Genomic DNA, 19739 nt, shown 5'->3' on the forward strand with positions numbered 1-19739 from the left:
AATAAATAAATAAAATTAATCATTTCTATAGCACTACTAGATGTAAGCAGCGCTGTACACTTTATATGCAGGTGCTTTCTTTGTCCCTAGAGGGCTCACAATCTCTGTTTTTGTACCTGGGGCAATGGAGGGTTAAGTGACTTGCCCAAGGTCACAAGGAGCTGCAGTGGGAATTGAACCCAGGTCACCAGACAAAGTCCATTGCACGAACCATTAGGCTACTCCTCCACGCCCAATATGTTTATGTTTATTCATTGTTATACCGGCCTTCAGTATAAACAAACAGATTGGTTTAAATAGTAATCAAGAAAAGAAAAAAGGAATTACAATTCAATAATAGGATAGAAGAAATAAAGCACAGCATAACAAACAAAAATCCATGTAATCAGTCTGGTAGTACTGTCGCCACAACTGTTAATTCTACTTCTGGATCTTTCACATCATCTTTTTCTTCTATTGACTTCTTGATTTGTTCTTCATTTATCTTTCTCTCTTCCAATTCTAGATCTCCTGTCTTCATCTCTCTACCTCAAACATTCAATACAGTGGCGTTCCTAGGGGGGCTGGCACCCAGGGCGGATCGCCGATTCGCCCCCCCCCCCCGATGCAGCGCGGACCCCCCCCCCCCGGCGAAAGGACACCCCCGCGAAGGAACCCCCCCCCCCCCCCGCCGGATGCATGCCGCTGGGGGTGGGGGGGGGGTGGTGCCGGCCTGCCCTCCATTGTTCCATGCTTCTTCTCTGCCCCGGAACAAGAAGTAACCTGTTCCGGGGCAGAGAAGAAGCATGGAACAACGGAGGGCAGGCAGGCGCGGCGTGCACCCGGGGCGGACCGCCCCCCACTAGGAACGCCACTGATTCAATATCAACCCTGTTGCCCCATCATTTGGCTGCTGTGGCATCTTTCTTACTGCACTCCCTTCCGATTCCCCCTTCTACCTATATGTGTCTACTTCCTGCAGCAGTTCTCTGCTATTCTAAAATGTTCTTACTCCCTTATCACTGAAGCCTCAGGACATGAAAATGGTTTCTCTTTTGTGTGAATTCTCTGCTGCCTGGTGAGGGAGTGCCTTATGATCGTAGCTTTTACCACACATATAAACAGTTTGAATCCCGAATGGATTCTCTGGTACTCTTGTGAGGTTCTCTTTGTGACAAACTTTTACCATACTAAGTACATGTAAGGGGGGATGTAGATCTGGGAGGGGTATAGGCAGGTTAGAGGGCGTGCCTAGCAGCAGTACATGCAATTAACAGAATACTTTCTAATACTTAGAAAATGGTAAAAGATCAGTCTCATTCCTCCTTGCACAGAGAAAGATCATTCCATAAGAAAGTAAGCATATACAGCTTAACTTGACTTGTATCTTTGACTTATATATTAACTTTCATCTTCACTCTTGAATATTTGGCATTTATCTTCACTCTTAAATAGAGTTTTTTGGCACTTATCTTTTCAAAATGCAACTAGACTTGGACACCACTGAGCTAGAATAAGTGCTCACACCTATAGTTAAGTGCATGTTCCCTAAATGGCATGCAAATCCACGCGCCTAACTTTAGACAAGCTACAGAGAATTCCCCCCCAATGTACATGTCCCTCAGAAGAGGGAGGTGATTTTAGAATCCTGAATGCCACGGTCTGGTTGCGATTTCATCATACCATACCTTAGGAGGCAATCCTATTCGGTTGAATCTCTGGCCAACTTTTGGCACTTTCTCCAGCGCCAAACGTTTCCCTCTGGCCTTCACCCTGTCAATGGCACTGTAGTTAAAGGTTTCACTTGCAAGATACACTACCTGGGAAGACATCAAACAGAAACAAACATTAATGTGTTTCTGGCACCAAACTCAAAAGCAGTTACTCGATGGGAAACTATTAGGGCTTGAAACAGCAGTACTTTTACAGTGCACACGTTCTGTCTACTAGATGTCGCTCACAAGGAGGAAAACAGCAGAATCCCCATGCTCACAGAAAGCTCCCCCAAGTCTGGGCAGGGTGGCCTTGTTGCATTTATGCTATATAATTTTCACAGAAAAGACTGCCATTTTTTTTGCAACAAACTGGTTAATTTCCTGGAGCAAATTTCCAGATCAACTAGACTTGAGAGCAGTATTATACACATAACTGTTTTAATGCTGACATGAACACAGACTTCCTATTTTCATTAAACCTTTTCAGACCCTGTTCAGTTACTACTACTACTTATCACTTCTATAACGCTACAAGGCATATGTATGTACACCATACATGAAAAGACAGTCCCTGCTCAAAGAGCTCACAATCTAAATAGGACAGGCAAATAGACAGAACAACTAAGAGGTAAGGGAATTAAAGAGGTGGGGATAAGAGGGTACAGGGTAGTTCGTTTTGAGGAGGAAAGAAGATGTGTTGTTTCCTCATCAGTGATTTCGGGAAAGGAGGAAAAGGACGGAGGGGTTGGGGAGTTAGGGGATCAGACAAGGGGAAGGAGAGGTGGGGGTGGCTTGGTTGAGAATTCGAGGTTTATCTTCTGAACCTTGTCGTGGAAGAACTCAGCTAGGGTCTGAGGAGATAGTGAGGGGACAGTTGGAGATGGAGGCACCTTGAGGAGAGAGTTCAGTTCAGTGTGGCGAAGAGAAGTCGAGGGTTTGAGCCGAGAGAATTAGTCGGCTGGATGTAATAGTCCTGTTTGGCAAGCAAAAGAGCAGATTGGAAGGAGGTCAGTTACCTACATCCCTTTGTTCTACTCAGTCATAAGGGCAATTCTATAACCGGGTGCCTGCAGTAATGCACCCCTTTAACAGCGGTTCCCAAACTGTGCACCGCAGCACTCTGGTGCGCCATAGCGAACTTGCTGGGGTGCTGCAGCAAATCCTGAACTCCCTCCCACTGCCACCCAAACCGCTGCTGCCCACTCATTATGTCTCTTTTTCTCTTCCCTTCCCCCGTGAGTCCTGCATCTCTCCTTCTCCCTTCCACCAACTCTCCTCTACAGCCCCAGGCACCTGTACCTCTCTAGTAGCGGTGACTGAGACAGTTTTCCACCAACGTAGGAGCTGCCCTCTTCTCTGGAGCATCCCGCCTACTTTGATGCAACTTCCTGTTATCTGCGTAGGCGGCACGCGCCGGAGAAGAGGCCCTGATGCTGATGGAAAACTTTCTTAATCATCGCCACTGCTGGAGAGGTACAGGAGACTGGGGTTACAGAGGAGAGTTGGCAAGAGGGAGAGATGCAGGGCTCACTGGGAGTAGGGAAGAGAGACTTGATTGGAGGAGGAAGGTTGAAGGGGAGAGAAGTCAGACTGTTCAGGGGGTGGGAGGAGGAAGAGACATGGCACTCAAGTGGGATAGAGTGGGCAGGGCAGGATAGTACCGGAAGAAGGGAAAAAAAGAAGGGAGAAGCTGAATATGGGGAGAGACAAGACAAAGAAAAAATGCTGGGCAGGGAGGAACATTGGGAAGAGGATGCCCCCCAGGGCTGTTCCAGGTGAAGGTGAGCAGTGGAAAAATGCAGGGGGGGCGTAGAGAACTGTGGGGGGGGGGGGGGGGGGGGGGTGGAGACCTATGTTGGCTGAAGGGGGGAGGACCACAAAAAATTGCTCAGACACTAAGGGTGCCATGAACCAAAAAAGTTTGGGAACCTCTGCCTTGTGGGCTTAAACATACAGAATACTAGTACTTACACATTTTAAGTGGCAGCAAAATGACTACACACTACTCTATGAGGGTGCTCTTAAGTAGCATAGAGGGAGATTCTATAAAGTAAGTGGCAAGTAGGATCTATACGCACCAGGCACTATTCTATACAGTAATGCCCTAAGTGGTATAGCATCTAAATGGAAGGAGGGCATGTGTGTGGGCGCAGCATAGGGGCCATGGGCATGTTTTCTAGTTACTACAATACAGAAAACTACACTCATCACTTTGCACACTTAGGCTCGCCAACAGGGCATGCTTAAACATGGGCACACCAATGCCAACCTTGCACTAGTATTCTATAGTGCCAAGATACCATTATAAAATTAGCATTACACGCATGATACTGGGGCATCTAAACGGAGGCACTAATATATAGCAGAGCCTCCACAGCCCATAACAAGTTGCCATGAGGCATATTTTCAAAGCACTTAGCCTTCCAAAGTTCCATAGGTTTCTATGGAACTTTGGAAGGCTAAGTGCTTTGAAAATATGCCTCCATCTGGGCTAAAAAATGATCATCATTTGCTAACATTTAAACATCATTTGAAAGCACATTTATTGTGTCTGGCATATCATGTTCCTGCTGGTTTTTGATTTATTGACTAAGCTTGGATTTTATTTTTGTTTTTTGTTTTTTTGCAATTATGGTATGTTGATGAATCTATTGTATTTGTTTTTATGTGATTTTATGTACATTCTTCTGTTTGCCGCCCTGGCTAAGGGCGGATTATAAGTAATAAATCCAACCCAAACCCAATAAATTCAAGGGGGTGTTCACAGGCATGGAACATGAGAGCACATAAACGGTGCCACCCACTTATGCATGCCACTTGCAGAATACGGTAATTTACACGCTTCCCTGCCACATTTAGGCGCCTGCAGTTATGCCAGCTCTATAAACGTATGGCCCTCTGTCACAAGGTTATGCTAGTATTCTGTTACAGACTAGGCATCAGGGCACCTAAATAGAGACACCCGCTTATAGAATTATCCCCAACGTGACTCAGATCAGACTGGCTCTAAAGATACTCACAGCACATAAAATAAGGATGAAGGGACAAAAATAGGAAAAGCGGTGAAGATTGTCTTATTTTGTGAACATCTACTATACAAATCATGTTTATCCCATGTGCCTTTGGTCTTAAATGAAAAAAATGCATTTATTATTGTTTTCAATTGTAATTCCTGGATAGTCCCAATCTTCTTGTTATCCGCATAGATCTGAATAGGTAATTTGCAGATTATAAGAACAGAGGTGTTATGTTTACCAAAATGTATGTTTACAAAATGGATACAATTTTATTTTTCATGTAAACTAGACCATCCTGAAATGTATTTCATGGATCTACATGCACACAGTGAGTTGGGAAGTGCATCCAATGCCTTTGCTCACTAAAAGGCCCTTTTACTAAAGCTTACTGTGTTGTGTGCTAACGAATTAATGCACGCTAAAACATCTTAGCATTTAGCGCACACTAAGCTTTAGTAAAAAGGACCCCTAAACTTGTAGCCATCACCTAGAAATGGAAAAACAAGGTAAGATTTCTAGCTCCTGATCAACACCATTTCACTCATGTATCTCTCTCTCCAGGACTTACCCTTGTGCGAGGCACAATGTTGAGCTCCAGTTTTTGGTCCACCAGGCTGGCTCCTGCCTCCGATAGGTAACCCTGGTTCAGAACAAGGCAGTCCCTCCCGAAGCAGCAGGGACAACACAGCTTCTGTAGCCACTTGGTCCATTTGGGATTCAGCTGGCCATATGGCTCCTCATTTTTGGGTTTAAATACACCAATAATTTTCTGTTGTCAAAAAACAAACACAAAATTTAGAAAAGGAACATTTAGCCACAGTGACTGACCATATCCTATGTAAAACATTTCATGAAGTGTCACCTGTGCTCCTGAAATCAGCCACACTCCCACACCACAACCAAAGTCAAGAAAGAAGTTCTCTTTCCATCTCACTCTTCTATTTATCACTGTAATTCTTTTCTTTTCTGATTGCTATTAATTAACTGCTTTGATTGTCCCCGCTGAAATCCCGTATACCAAATGCCTAATAAATATAAACATGGCGAGAAGCACTTTCCTAAATAATAGGCCCAAAACCTCTCCACAGTCTTAAAGAATGAAAGATTTCATTTACTTTTTCAACAAAACGCTAGTAGGAACTACCTCAGTAATCTTTCAGTTTAAAATGCCCCCTAAACGCAGTCAGTCGTAGAGATGAGAAGCATAAGTACAGTGCAATGTGAAGAGTGACAAAGCAAGGATACTTGACAAAGAATGAAATTAAGCTTTGTTCAGAAAGGGTCACTCTTGAGCTGGCCCAGTGGCAGGTACTGTGCCCTGCAATGAAAAGGGACACAGGGTTGGTTCTGCCCCCAGTTCGGCCAGGGCTGGAGATGTTGGAGACAGCAGGCTTCAAAGTCTGGCGGGGAGGGGGGAATTGAGTCAATGCCATTGTACTACAGCTGTACCCTGTGGGGATTTCTAGAAAGAGTCCTGATGCAGGCCTCTCCCTGCAATGACTGGACCAAGCAAAGCTGAGAGGGACTATAAAAGAGGGGGGTGGGGGGGGGGGGGGGGGGGGGGGGGGGGGGGAGTCCCTGGGCAAGAATGAACGAGGACTGATATGCCAGATCACAGTCTTGATTCAAGAACAGGAGGAAATTGCTTGGAAAAAAAAGGAAGGTTCTGTGGCAGTCTGCAGGGAGAGATCTTGTCACTATTATGCCATTTTCAAAGTGAATTCCATCACATGCTGATGGGCAGGTTTGAACCTCTCATGGAGAATTCACAAGGACACGAGAACTCGAGGCCTTGGAGAAGGAGTCTCAGCCTAGGGCTGATTCACTGCATGCACATACTGAGGATAGTCTGAAGGGCACAGCAAGGGAACAGTACAAGTCCTCCACGTACTAGAGAAATGTAAAGTGAAATGCCCATCACATGCAAGCTTGTTATTTCAGATGTGTTAGGGAGGCCTCCTTCCCTCCTCTCTACATTTTACCTCTGAAAATCAAAGTTAAAGCAGAGCACGCACCCTACTGTTTCCTAAATGTTGCATAAAACATGGAAAAGAAAATAAGATGATACCTTTTTTATTGGACATAACTTAATACATTTCTTCATTAGCTTTCGAAGGTTGCAACCTTCGAAGGCTAATCAACAAATGTATTATGTCCAATAAAAAAAGGTATCATCTTATTTTTCTTTTCCATGTTTTATTTTGTTTGATTTCTATTGATTACCTTTAAAAGTGCACTATCATGGCTACCACACCACTCTATTCTAAATGCTGCAGTAAGTTCCATTCGTGGGAAAAAAATCACAATCCACAAGAGTTACATAAGTCCTGCTGGGATCTCCACAAACAGGCACATGCAGCCTCTTCCTTCCGTCACAATGTAAAATGTATAAAATCTTCAAGGTAATGTTAAGACTTGCTAAAGGAGCTGAAGTTGAAGACAAGAGACTTTATACAGTGCCTGCATTTCTGCTCAAGCTACAAGAGCAGCAACCTGCCAAAGAAAGAAGCAATACTCATTTCCACTTTGATTTGAAGAAGCTGATATTCAGATATGCAGTCAGCAAGCAACAACTGGGCATTAGTATTTCATTGTTAAAAATCTGCAGCAGATGTATATTTAACTTTGGCCATTTTATTTGCAAACAGCCAGACATGAGTCCAGAAGAGAGGAGCGATTTGGGGCAAGCCAAGAGAAGGACAAAAAAAATGTACACATTCAGAGGCAAATGCTGCTGCTAAACATAGTAGATGATGGCAGATAAAGACCTGTACGGTCCATCTAGTCTGTCCAACAAGATAAACTCATAACATATGACATATGCCCAAATGCCAATGGGTAAATAGCGGGTATAAGTATGTGGATTTTCAAAGCAACACTTATAAGGGCTGCTGAAAATATACAGCGTTTTAAAATTTATTTTTATTAGCAACACCACCAAATATGGACTTAAAAATGTTTTGGAATTATTTCCAAGAACATTGATCAAACATCTCCTTGACAGCTGCTTATCCAATAGGTGGGTTTTGGAAAAGGTGCACAGAAAAGGCCACATCTGGAACACAGAAAGTCATCTCTATGGCAGCGCAATGGAAAGGGATCATTTACTGGAATGTGAGGAAATATCCATCCAAGGCATCTGGCTGCCTCTGTTGCAAATAACATCCCACAGAAAAATGCACTCTCAGAGCACATAGCTACATTCGTACATCACAGCCTTGCTGCCTTAGCTCAAAGCCTCTTTGTTTCTTGTTTTGTATCTGTTTTGTCTTGACTAGGCTAGGCTATAAGTCTCTTTACACATCTCTGTACAGCCCTGCATATGCCAAGTAGCATTACAGAAATCAATAGTACTACTACAATTAAACCTATGTATATATATATGCTCCAAGGCATCCAATATATGCTCAGGTGGTATCCCAGAAGTGAATGAAGCACTGTCTGTCCATAGAACCTATCATTTAGGCTTCAGATATAACCTTGGGTGTTTCTTTGGAAGAGGGTCTAATCAGCTCAGTCCTTATGAAATGTATCTTACTGGACTGAACAATCAAGGTTCTATCCTTTGCAATGGCTTTCCCGCAAGGCAAGGACGAAGACTTTTCTGTAACCGTTCTAACAAGTCACAGGTAACCCAGCTTGTTGAGGGAGACGTAAGTTCTCGCTTTTTGGCGCCAGTAGCACTAAGGGATGCAGGACCACTGAAACAAGTGGAGTATTGCACCATCCCCGATGTTACTCTGCTAAAAATAAAAAGCAAATGCCTTTGTTCTTCAGATTCAGAAAATTAGCTATCTGTAAAGCTGTGAATTAGCTTTCTAACTACATGGATGGGCTGCTGCTATCCCACTCTCCTTTGATAACCAGATGCTGATCCGGCGTAGGGGTTAACTGGAGGCAGTGGCGTAGCCACAGGTGGGCCTGGATGGGCTTAAGGCTCAGGCCCACCCAATAGTAGCACATATTTAGCGGTGGCTGGTGGGGATCCCAAGCTCCGCCAGCTGAAGACTTCCCCCTAATGGTAACAAAAACGTTACTCTCCACGATACCAGCACCTGCTCAGTTTTCAGAAAAATTCCTGATGCAGACTTCCAAGGTGGAAAGAAGCATTTTTCCGCAAGCCGAGATATTTTTTTGGTCGTTTGGGGGGGGGGGGGGGGGGGAGGAGAACCTTTGGTGTCCACCCACTTCTTGCCTGGGCCCACTCAATATCTGTTTTCTGGCTACGCCCCTGACTGGAGGTCAGATGCATTTCAAATGTGTCAGCAGGTCTACAGATTTCTTGGTACTCAGGAAGGGTTGTTTTATTTACATCGCCAATTTTAGTAAATCCAGTTCCATTTGCTCTTTTCTTCCCAAGGTGCTGGACTTGGACTTAAGGGAACTAGGCTTAGCAACAATAGCCCATTTATATCTACAGTCAGATCGGTCCTTGGAATCTCTGGTTCTGGAGTATCAAAGTGCAATCCTGAAGAGCCTTAAACCCAGTCAGGATTTTGGGCTATCCCTAATAAATATGCATTGAAATCAATCCCAACAATTGGGTTCACAATCTAATTAAAGTGATACACAATATCAATCACAATAATCTACCATTTCTCAATCAATATTAAAATAGTTACAAAAACTATTACAGAAAAAAATACTACATATAAAATCCTTAACCCAAGCACTAAATAAATTTTGTGCAATTCCTATTGCCTAATAGCTATTATCAATTAACAGACTTTGCATAGCTTGCCAGATAGAATTTGAATCGGGTGAAAACCCCGATTATAGGCTAAATAGTTCTGGATATACATTAAACTTGAATTCAAATGATGTTATCCCCCGGATTCTACATAATGCGCCTAGAGATTTGCGCTGAAATCAGCGCAGATTCTATAACGTGTGCAACTTAACAAGCTAATAAGCGCTGATAACAGCACTAACAAGTAATAATTAGCATTAATAGGCACACAACTCGCTGAGGGCCCCTTTTACCAAGCTGTGGCAAAAGGGGGCCTGTGCTGGCATAGGTTTTTAACGTACGCTGAGTCCCCCCCCCCCTTTTACTGCAGCCAAGTAAAAGGTAGGTCTTTCTTTTCTGCAGGAAATGGCCGTGTGGGAGGTAAAGCACTTGCCGCGTGGCAATTTCGAGGGGAGCCCCACCACCCATTGAGGCGCCGGTAAGGGGGCCACCGTGCTAAGTGGTAACCGGGCAGCGTGCGGCACTCCCCGATTAACACTGGATACACACCAGTGCTACAAAAATAGTGCCGGATACGATGGTGTGCTGGGGGTGGCAACTACTGACGGGCTGTTTTTGTTGGTGTAAATGGATGTGAGTAGATTTAGGCACTGAAATATAAACTAAGTGTATTCTATAATCGGCTTCTAAATCTAGGCACTGATCATAGAATACATGTAAGTGGGAACCGATTTCAGTGCAGATTTTTTTAAGTGCCGCATATAGAACCTCACCTATGCGGGAACAGGAACTTGAAGAGAAGGCTTCGGGGCAGAGCCGAAGGCAGCGTGTATACGTCGCTACCGCTGCCAGGAGCACAGAAAGGCTGAAGAAGACTGCTGCCTGCGCCGGAGGGAGGGAGGAAGAGAGGGAGTAGACAGACACGCTCGTCTCCGTCCGCTTCACTTCCCTGCCCTCTCTGTCTGCGTCCCGCCTTCCTCCGATGTCATTTCCTTTCGGGCGGGACGCTGAGAGAGCAGGGAAGCAAAGCGGACGGAGAGATGAGCGTGCCTGCTTGTTTTTTTTTTACTACTGGCGCCAGTCGTCGTCGTTTGGGGGGCATTGCCCCCCTCGCCCCCCCCCCCCCAGTCTACGCCCATGGGTAGTGGTGTACAGTTGGGGGCAGTGGGGTTTGGGGGGCTCAGCACACAAGGTAAGGGAGCTATGTACCTGGGATCAATTTGTGAAGTCCACTGCAGTGCCCCCTAGGGTGCCCGGTTGGTGTCCTGGCATGCGAGGGGGACCAGTGCACTACAAATGCTGGCTCCTCCCACGACCAAATGCATTGGATTTGGCCGGGTTTGAGATGGCCGCCATTAGTTTCCATTATCAGCGAAAACCAATGTCAGCCCTCTAAGGGAAAGGGAAAGGGAAATGGGACTGGATATACCGCCTTTCTGTGGTTTTTGCAACTACATTCAAAGCGGTTTACATAGTATATTCAGATACTTATTTGTACCAGGGGCAATGGGGACCCCAAAAGAATCTCTTGAAAGGTCTGAATAACTCCAAGACCACCACTACCTGACACATTACAGAGTACATTAGCAGAGCAGGAGTCACATAATATTTTTTAATTTAAAAAAAATGTTCAAAACTTTTTTTCATTTATAGATTTTTAATATCTTTTTCTTATTTATTCACATTTCATTACACCACTGATTTGTTTTCTTTTCTCTCACTTTCTTCTAGATGTTTCTGAACTGTTCTCCCTTTCTCCTCTTCCTGATTAGATTCCCAGGTCCTTTTTCTTTTCAGTTATTTCCTCTTTTTTTTTTTTTTTTTAATACTTTCACTCTTTTCCCCACACAGGTACACATACACCTCACTCCCATCTTTCTAACAGACATATTCCTCCCCAACTGACGTATATACCTCACTCCCCTACTAGACTGACTCTCACATATATACCAGTGGTGTAGCCATGTGTGGGCCTGGGCCCACCCTCTTCGGGCTCAGGCCCACCCAACATTGTGGCACCCTTTTTAAGGCTGGCAGGGATCCTCAAGCCCCATCAGTAGAAGAGGTCCTGTTCCAGTGACCCAGAACACTCTCATACTCGCTGCAGCCGGTGGCACTCTCAGTGGACCACTGCTGCACCAGCTCACCCCACTCCCTTGCATGCTTGGTTTTTGCACATGTGCCGGAGGAAGGCCCACATAGCAGCAGCATATAGAGGGAAAGGGAATAGGCCTTGATATACTGCCTTTCTGTGGTTACAATTAAAGCAGTTTACATATTATATACAGGTACCTATTTTGTACCTGGGGCTATGGAGGGTTAAGTGACTTGCCCAGAGTTAAAAGAAGCTGCAATGGGAACCAAACCCAGTTCCCTGGGTTCTCAGGCTGCTGCACTAACTACTAGGCTACAGAGTGCCGATGGCTGCAGTGAGTACGGGAGTGTTCTGGGCTGCCAGAGCAGAACCTGGGGATCTTTGCCAGCTCAAGTATTGACTGAATTTGGGGCCTCCGGGGGGGGGGGGGGGGGGCACAAAATAGTGTGTGCCCACTCAATCTGAAATCAAGCCCACCCAAATTGGGCAGGTCTGGCTACGCCCCTGATATATACTTCCCCTTCCCCATGCCATCACTCTTTTCCATCCTTCCCAAAGGAAGCACTGTAACTTTGAACACAATAAATCCAAGGAAGCTAGTGGCTAATTAACAAGCATTCCTATCAGACAATACAGCTGTAGTGTATCTTATTGGGAGCCATATCTAAACAAGTCTAGAACTGTGTAGCAATTTAAACCAGTGCATGTTATGGCTTCTGCAAGAAGAGAGGAACTGCAAGCTACAGTTATGCAATGCTAAACTTGGGTTTTTTCATTGTTAGTTCTATGATTTTTTTTATTTCCTTTTTCATTTCCTTTCTGCCTTGTAGCCTCTTAGTCACTTCTTACTGATTGGTTCCTGCAGTATGTACGTCAATTATAACATCATCATCACTTAGAATCAATGAAATGCAAGGATCGATTCCCAGGGGCTTACAGGAACTACAGGGGTAATGTTTCATTTCAAAAGCAAAAAGACTTCTGCCTGGGGTCTCAGCAATAGTCAAAGTCCTCTGCAGGCCAGCCACAGTAAGCATTTCTGTCCTTCGCAACCTGATGGCAGTCAGAAGTCTTTCACAGTAGTCATATGGGCTCCACTGGAGGGGACAATGGAGTAGCTGCTCAGGATGTGGGTGGGTTTTCTTCAGCTGGTAAGGTCTGAGAAGTCCTGCCAGACACATAGCCCCAGCTGCCGCAATGCTTTAGTGACTGGTTTGCCTGCTTATAGCTGCAGCATATTACAGGCACTGCTGGTCCATGCCTGTGACATTAGATGTCACAGATGGATGAAAACTATCACTTTCATTTTAATAGAATGCACTGAAAATGAAATCTTATGCCAATTTTAAACCATCCAGGTTAAAAATCTCAACATTCATCTAAGCCAGGAAAGACATGTCTGTGATGAAATACAACTACTTCAAGGAACAACTTAGGCTAAACATCTTTAGAAAATATAGCAATGATTATAGATTACGAAGGAAAAGGACAGGACATCAAAACAAAGCAAAAACGTGGAGAAGGCATCTGCCAACATCTGGCAGTGAGACCTGGAAGAAGGGCTGCGCTGGACAAGCCACATCTGCATCATCTCCGATTACGTCTGCACCTGTATAATTTAAGCACTTGTTGACAAACACACATTTTTCTCAATTTAGGTTTGAAAAGCTATGTTTTAATTTTATGGCTATGTAGAAAGAAGTTACACACACGAAGGGCCCTGTTTTCTAAGGCGCATTAGCGTTTTTAACACGCCTACAATTAGCGCGTGTGTTAACCACGTAGGTGCCTGTAGGGATATTGTAGGCACACACAGTTAACACGTTAAAAATGTTAACGCGCCTATAACGCATCTTAGTAAACAGGGCCCTAGGTGTCTTACCCGTGTATTGTCTTTATGGGTTGAAGACGCTACTTTTACAGGAGTAGAAATCTATTATCTACGCTGGTAACACATGGCTATCATGAAACCCTACATGACTGTGTGTGCCTTCAGCACAGGGTGAGGACCACTGCTCTATCTATGCCTCTGTAAGTAACATGTATAGGCCTTGACTCCTAAATACATCTGCGCTCTCCTCACACACACTTCAAATAAAGACAACAGAACAACGACAATTCATGACAAAGATTGATACTGTAGTTTAGATGGGCTTTAGTTCAAAGTGAATGGGCTGTGTCGGCACTAGTGCAAGTTTTTAGAGTTTTTCAAAATATTAAATGGTTAGAATTTGTGCAAATTCCCAAGGGTAGAGAATTCAAAGATAATAATTTGGAATAGGATCCATGAAACAACTTGGAGTTCTCTTGGACTAGTCCAGTTAGTAGTTCTAGAGCTGTACCAAACAGCATACTATTCAGCTGAATATGAATGACAAAATTTGACCAAATTTGAATACAAACAATTGAGCTTTAACATAAAATAAATAATAAAAGAAGCAACGTGAAATCAGAGACCAAGCATTTATTTCAGTACGATTTAGCACAGTAGAGCCCCAGATTATTCGTATTCAAATTTAAATCGCTATTCAGCCGAATATGAATAATATATTTGGGCCAAATAGAATCCGAATGTTCGGTACAGCCTAGTAGTTACGAATTAAAAATATACAGTTATTAAAATCCATCATATGTAAATCACTTGGAGATTTTTTTTTTAATTTTAAATGTAAAGCAAAGCAAAGCATTAAATTAATATAAGACAACCACTTGAAGTGAAAAGGCAATAGTGGTAAGAGAACTCAGGAAAGCTCACTGGATAGTCCCACGGAATCCTTACCGGTAACAAAGAAGTGAAGGGGAAAGTCAGTTAACTGGGGTTTGAACTGGGTTTCCAATGTATACAAGTATATCATGTATAACCATTGTGAATATGTAAAATGCCAACTGACTCAGAGATCAGATGGCCAGGTTTGGGAAGCCCTGGTCTAACCAAACATTGTAATAGAAAATAATTACAGAAGACTAGATGTGCCTTACTGTTCTTTTCTGCCATCACAGTCTGTTTATATGAATGTAAAAGAATAAAATGGTCCCTAGGTAGATGCTTTCCTTCAGCTTTTGACAGCAGATCAGCATCAGAGCTTTAACAAGAATTACAACTAACCACAAGTTTATCTGGCATAGAAATAACTGACATCAAATGGAATTCACATGTTTATACATTAGAATACTGTCAATACAATCCTGGAAACACATCAGAACAACACAGATAACCACAAGTCAAAATAACCAGTTTCCCAAGAACTTTCCACTAGGTGACTTGTGCACCCCTCCACCAACAGGCTACTGAGCAGACAGTGGACCAAAAAAAGCACACAAAACAGACACCTAGGAGGCATATTTTCAAAGCGCTTAGCCTTCGAAAGTTCCATAGAAACCTATGGAACTTTGGAAGGCTAAGTGCTTTGAAAACATGCCTCATAGTATCATGCATACAACAATATTTTACAGTCAGATTTAGGGGTCCTTTTACCAAGCTGTGGTAAAAGAGGCCCTACGGTGGTGTCAACGAGTGAATTTGCTTACACTGAGGCCCCTTTTACCACAGCTTGGTAAAAGGACCCCTAAATCCGATTGTAAAATGTTGTTGTATGTGTGATACTAATGTGTCTGTTTTGTGCGCTTTTTTTTTTAATGTTCATTAATATTTGGTCACAGTCATTTCCTGGGGGAGCCCTTACTGCCTCCTAAAGGGCTCCTGTGCTAACCCGGCAGTAGCCAGGCTGTGTGCAGCACTGCCCGATTACCACTGGGTAAGCCCTGGCGCTAGAAATGAAAACAATTTCCTGTCACACCAGAAATGGCATGCGGTGGGAGCGGCACTACTGCCGGCTCACTCAGTAGGCCAGTGGTAGTGCCGACACCACAGTTAGCTCTACTGCAGCACTGTAAAAGGGCCCCTTAATGAGCTTCTGCAATAGTACCATGTAAAGCAACTGAATCCAGTATACAGTGAAAATCACACCCCATCTTTGCAGGACTCATTTTGCAAAAAGATAACTACACTTTATTAAAATGTAGTTATCTTATTCAGTCAGTGCTATAGCTATATTTGCATTTATAGCAAAGTTTCATAGAAATAGGCCGCTAACCCACAGGAAATCTTATGAGCTAGTACATCAGCCTCTTTATCAACAGACAGCTTGCAAAAATGCTAGGCTATGTCAAGTACACCACCCACAGTCAAGGAAAAAGGATGAACAGTCCTCACGATGAGGACACAGCAACACACTGAGGAGACGGAAACACTTTGTGAAACCAACAGTCTTTATTCCAGCAAGTTATGGACCCAACATGGCAGTGTTTCAGCAAAACACTTGCCTGCGTCAGGGGTCTGACAACATATACTGCTGGAAAGAACTGACATTATGAACAATTCTCTAATAAATATTCAAATCTGATCAAGACTGCATAAGATTCCACAGTGCCGCACTAGATACCAAACACCTGCAGAAAACTTTTCTAAGAGGCAACCATGTAGCTCAGTTTTGCTATTTGCTATAGCGTTTTTGCTATTTGCATAGCACTGCATAGCTGTGCAATGTTCAGCTACATGATTGTCTCCTAGAAAAGTTTTCTGCCGGTTTTTGGTATCTAGCCCGGCACTGCGGAATCTTATGCGGTCTTAATCAGATTTGCATATTTGTTTATTGGAGCATTTTTGCTATTGTCAGTTCTTACCAGCAGTATAGTTACCAGACCCGTGACGCAGGCAAATGTTTTGCTGAAACACGGCAACGTCGGGTCCATAACTTGCTAGAAATAAAGACTGCTGGTTACACAAAGTGTTTCCATCTCCTCACTGTGCTTGTTTCCTAAGTACACCGCTCCTCCAATCAAGACTATGAAACAAATGCCACCTTCTCCTCATACCTCTACATCAGACTTAAATATTAGACAGTACAACAATATTGAGAGAGATATGAGGAAAGAACCAATAAATGAATCTTTATATAAACTTCAGACCATGACTCAACGTTTCTAGGCATAACAACTTAAAAGAAACTATTCACATACTCTGTGGTCTTGGGAATGTTACTTAACCCTCCACTGACTTAAGAATGTAAGCCCTCTTGGAAAAGAAACTACTTAACCTACTGCCCTGAAAGTACATACACTATTAAATGTTGCACATACTTCTAGAAGGCCATTTTACACACCTAAACACATTTTTACCCATGTGAAGATAAAAGTTATCTCCGATTTGGAAAGACGGACAATTAAATCCAAATTCAGTGTTTTCAGCATACCCCTTCAGTCTGGGTACCTGGCCTAACAAAAAAAATGAACGGTTCACTTAACCCGGGAAAAATCGAAGTAGAGAGATGGAGCAGAGCTACAGAAGAATGAGACATGAGAGGCCTGGAGTAAAAGAGACAGAGGGGGAAAAAAAAGGCAGACAAGAGGAAACGGTTGAGAAAGAAGGTTCTGATTTGTCCTAAATCCCAAGACTACACACTCTGTCTGTATGCATGCAATGGGATATAGCCAAAACTGACTCAGCCTCTTTGGGGTGACCTCAATCAATCGGTAAAGAGGGCTGGGACAGAGGATGAGAAGACGGGAAAAACTAGAAGAACAGAAGAAACACTGAGATGGGGTGATGAGGAGTCACTAGATCAGGAAAGGGGAAACTGGTGGGAAGAACAGTGATCTATTGAAGGAACTGTTGGGGGAATAATCTTGAATGTTTGAGCTACGAGTCCCAGTCGGGTGATCCGTTGCCGCTGCACTCACCCCCTGCGAGTCCTTCACGAAGTAGCTGCCACTGGAGCCCTGGTAGATCCGCTCCGGGAAGATACCGCGCTCAATAGCGGCATCGGCCCGTCGCACCACCTCGGCAAACTCGGGATCGTCCGGGAAGTCGTTGCGCTCCCGCTGGGCCTGAGCCGCCGCCGAAGTCACCGTCGCCCCTAAACTACGGGCCTGGGACCTCTCGAGCAACGGCTGCCGCTCGCGGTCCCGGGCGCCAGGAGAGCCAGGGGGTGAGGGACCGACAGCCGCCGCCGCTGCAGGGCAGGGAAGTCGCACCACCGCTCCAGGCAGGCGACCGGTGGCGGGGCTGAGTTGGGCCCCCGGAGGCGAAGAACCACATGGAAACGTATAATCCGGCTGGTCCCGCACGGGGGACACCAGCGGGCTCGATTCGTCCATGTGAACCGTCAGTGACGGGAAGCAGCGATACAACGCAAACCGTCCCACAACACCGGCGGCCAAAAGACTCTTCACCGTCAGCTGACAACCAGCTGACTCACGCTTACTTCCGGGATAGGCAGCCAATGAAAGGAGAGAGACCGCCGGAGCGGTTAAGCCGCGCCCCGTTCTAAAGGCTATAAAAGCCTGCGATTGGACATATGTTCTCCGGCCACCTCCTATCCCAATGTCTCGTCTCTTTCTTTGTAGTGGGGGTGGGCTCTGCGTAACAACATGTTTTCTTTTTAGTTGCGTGCGTGCCGGCGACTGCAAGTGCAACAACCCGTGCTGGAGCTGGTTGGGTATGCTGCTGCTAGTACCACCACTACTTAGCTAAGCGAAGCCGGTCTGGGAGTACGGATGGGGGCTGCTGCTGCACAAAACAGCTAGGTAAGCAGCCCCGAAGGAGGGAAGGAAGGTGGCATTTCAGGGATCCCCTCTCCTGCCCTAATAGACCTTACAAAAATTGTGGCCAGAGGATGGCTCCTGAGCGCGCACCAGGTCCTTGCCTGCTGGACCGTGACGGAAGGGGTGGAGGGGGGTGAGTGGCTGGCACGCGCCGAATCTCCTTCCCGCGGGAACTGCACCTCTGCCCCACCCCACGACTGCCAGCAATGGTCCAGGCCGCCCACTCCCGTCACTGTGGATGATTGTATAAAGAAGAGCCCAGAGGGTGGTGGCCAGGCGTGAAATGAGGTCATTGTTCTCAGGGCTCGAATAAAACAGCCCAGTTTTCATGGCTATACTGTGCTCCTCAGGGTAAGGGGATGGGGTAGGGCTAGGCCGGACCGGGTCTCACTGGCCCTGGGTGATTGATCTGGAGATTATCTGTCTCCAAAGACAGGGAAGTGGCCTACGCACTGTGCAGTGGAGACAACTCAACCCTCACCATTAGCAAATTAGGCCCTGGGGGCATGCTGTCTAGACTTCTGTGACATCTATTCGTTTCTGCAGAACAGGAATGAATGGCTTGCGTTCCAAATGGCATGTTATTCTTTTAACTTAGCTTTGGTCTCTACAGGAAAGAACAGATGAGCCTTCGTTCCTTAGCTTATAACATAGGCAGCCGAGAGACCTCGGTTTGCAGATTTGCAGTAACATCATTAATCATCATAAGACACAATGTATTTAATCTGGTATAACTTGGCCGCAGCTTTATTTATATACAAACATCTTACATATGGGCATACCCAAGCCTCCTCCAGCCTTTGGCTCAATGTTCAACCGCAGTCCGCCGTCCTAGCAGGACTGACCAATCGTAAACCTGCGCTCCCCGCCGTCTAGCAAGGGGGCTCCACCGTACTCGCAGGTGCCCCAGCTGCTTAGCTTCAACCATCAGGCTTTGGTACCCCGCCAAAGCTGCGACAGTATAGAACAATGCAATTAAACATAGCACCTGGAGCCCGGGCAGGAAAGAGGGCATCCGGGCTCCTCCCTGGGGCTTTTATACCCCGTTTTTCTCCTCCCTTCTCCCAGCGGGGTGCCTCTTTGCGTCGGGCAGGCGAACACCTCGTACCTGCCCTGGGCACCCCGCTGGCCTGCTCGCGCATGCCCCCTCGGTGCACGGCGCCATGTTATCTTCGGCTCCGTGCACCCAAGGGGGCACTGCGCCTTTCTGTTCTTATTCATCATCCAACCTCTGCTTTGTAGACATCCTAAACCCAATCCTCCAAAACTACATTTTGGTTTTACGTGTTTGTTTTTCACTTTTTGCAGAAACGTTTAATAAATCAGTACAACCTTAAACTGTAGTAGGTGCAGTGTTAGGCTGAGTCCAGCTTTCCTTACTGGTGGCATCAGGTTACCAGGACTGGTGCTAAATATTGATGACCAGGGCAGCAGGGCTGGCACAACCCTTAGGCAAAACTAGGTAGTTGTGTGGGTTGGGGGGGAGGAAGAGCAGCAAAGAGCAGCTGCAGTCAAAACAATAGATCCTGACAGCCAAATAAACTCAAAGACCCATCAGCAAATACTTTGACCTGCATTTTTATTGGATGTTTGTGTGATGATCATGATTAAGTTTATCAGACTCTTGGGAGAGGGGCCTG

The 19739-nt window shown here is 45.2% G+C and overlaps 2 protein-coding genes across 3 annotated transcripts in view; one reads left to right on the forward strand and one right to left on the reverse strand.

Moving 5' to 3' along the window:
• Positions 1–1667: 1667 nt before the first annotated feature.
• On the reverse strand, positions 1668–17739 carry LOC115459263 (phosphatidylinositol 4-kinase type 2-alpha-like; the record flags this gene model as incomplete). The annotated part of the gene is given in 3 exon segments (XM_030189117.1): positions 1668–1799; positions 5280–5480; positions 17236–17739. Coding segments are annotated over 3 exon segments (750 nt in total), but the record flags the coding sequence as incomplete, so codon positions are not given.
• A 168-nt stretch (positions 17740–17907) lies between these two features.
• Positions 17908–19739, forward strand: part of LOC115459262 (MORN repeat-containing protein 4-like) — a 31253-nt gene continuing 29421 nt past the window's right edge. For both annotated transcript variants that reach the window (XM_030189114.1, XM_030189115.1), the window contains exon 1: positions 17908–18081. The gene's annotated coding sequence lies outside the window, so the exon portion shown is untranslated. The remainder of the gene's footprint in view (positions 18082–19739) is intronic.

The sequence above is a fragment of the Microcaecilia unicolor genome, unplaced genomic scaffold (assembly GCF_901765095.1).
Source record: "Microcaecilia unicolor unplaced genomic scaffold, aMicUni1.1, whole genome shotgun sequence".
Classification (NCBI taxonomy): domain Eukaryota; kingdom Metazoa; phylum Chordata; class Amphibia; order Gymnophiona; family Siphonopidae; genus Microcaecilia; species Microcaecilia unicolor.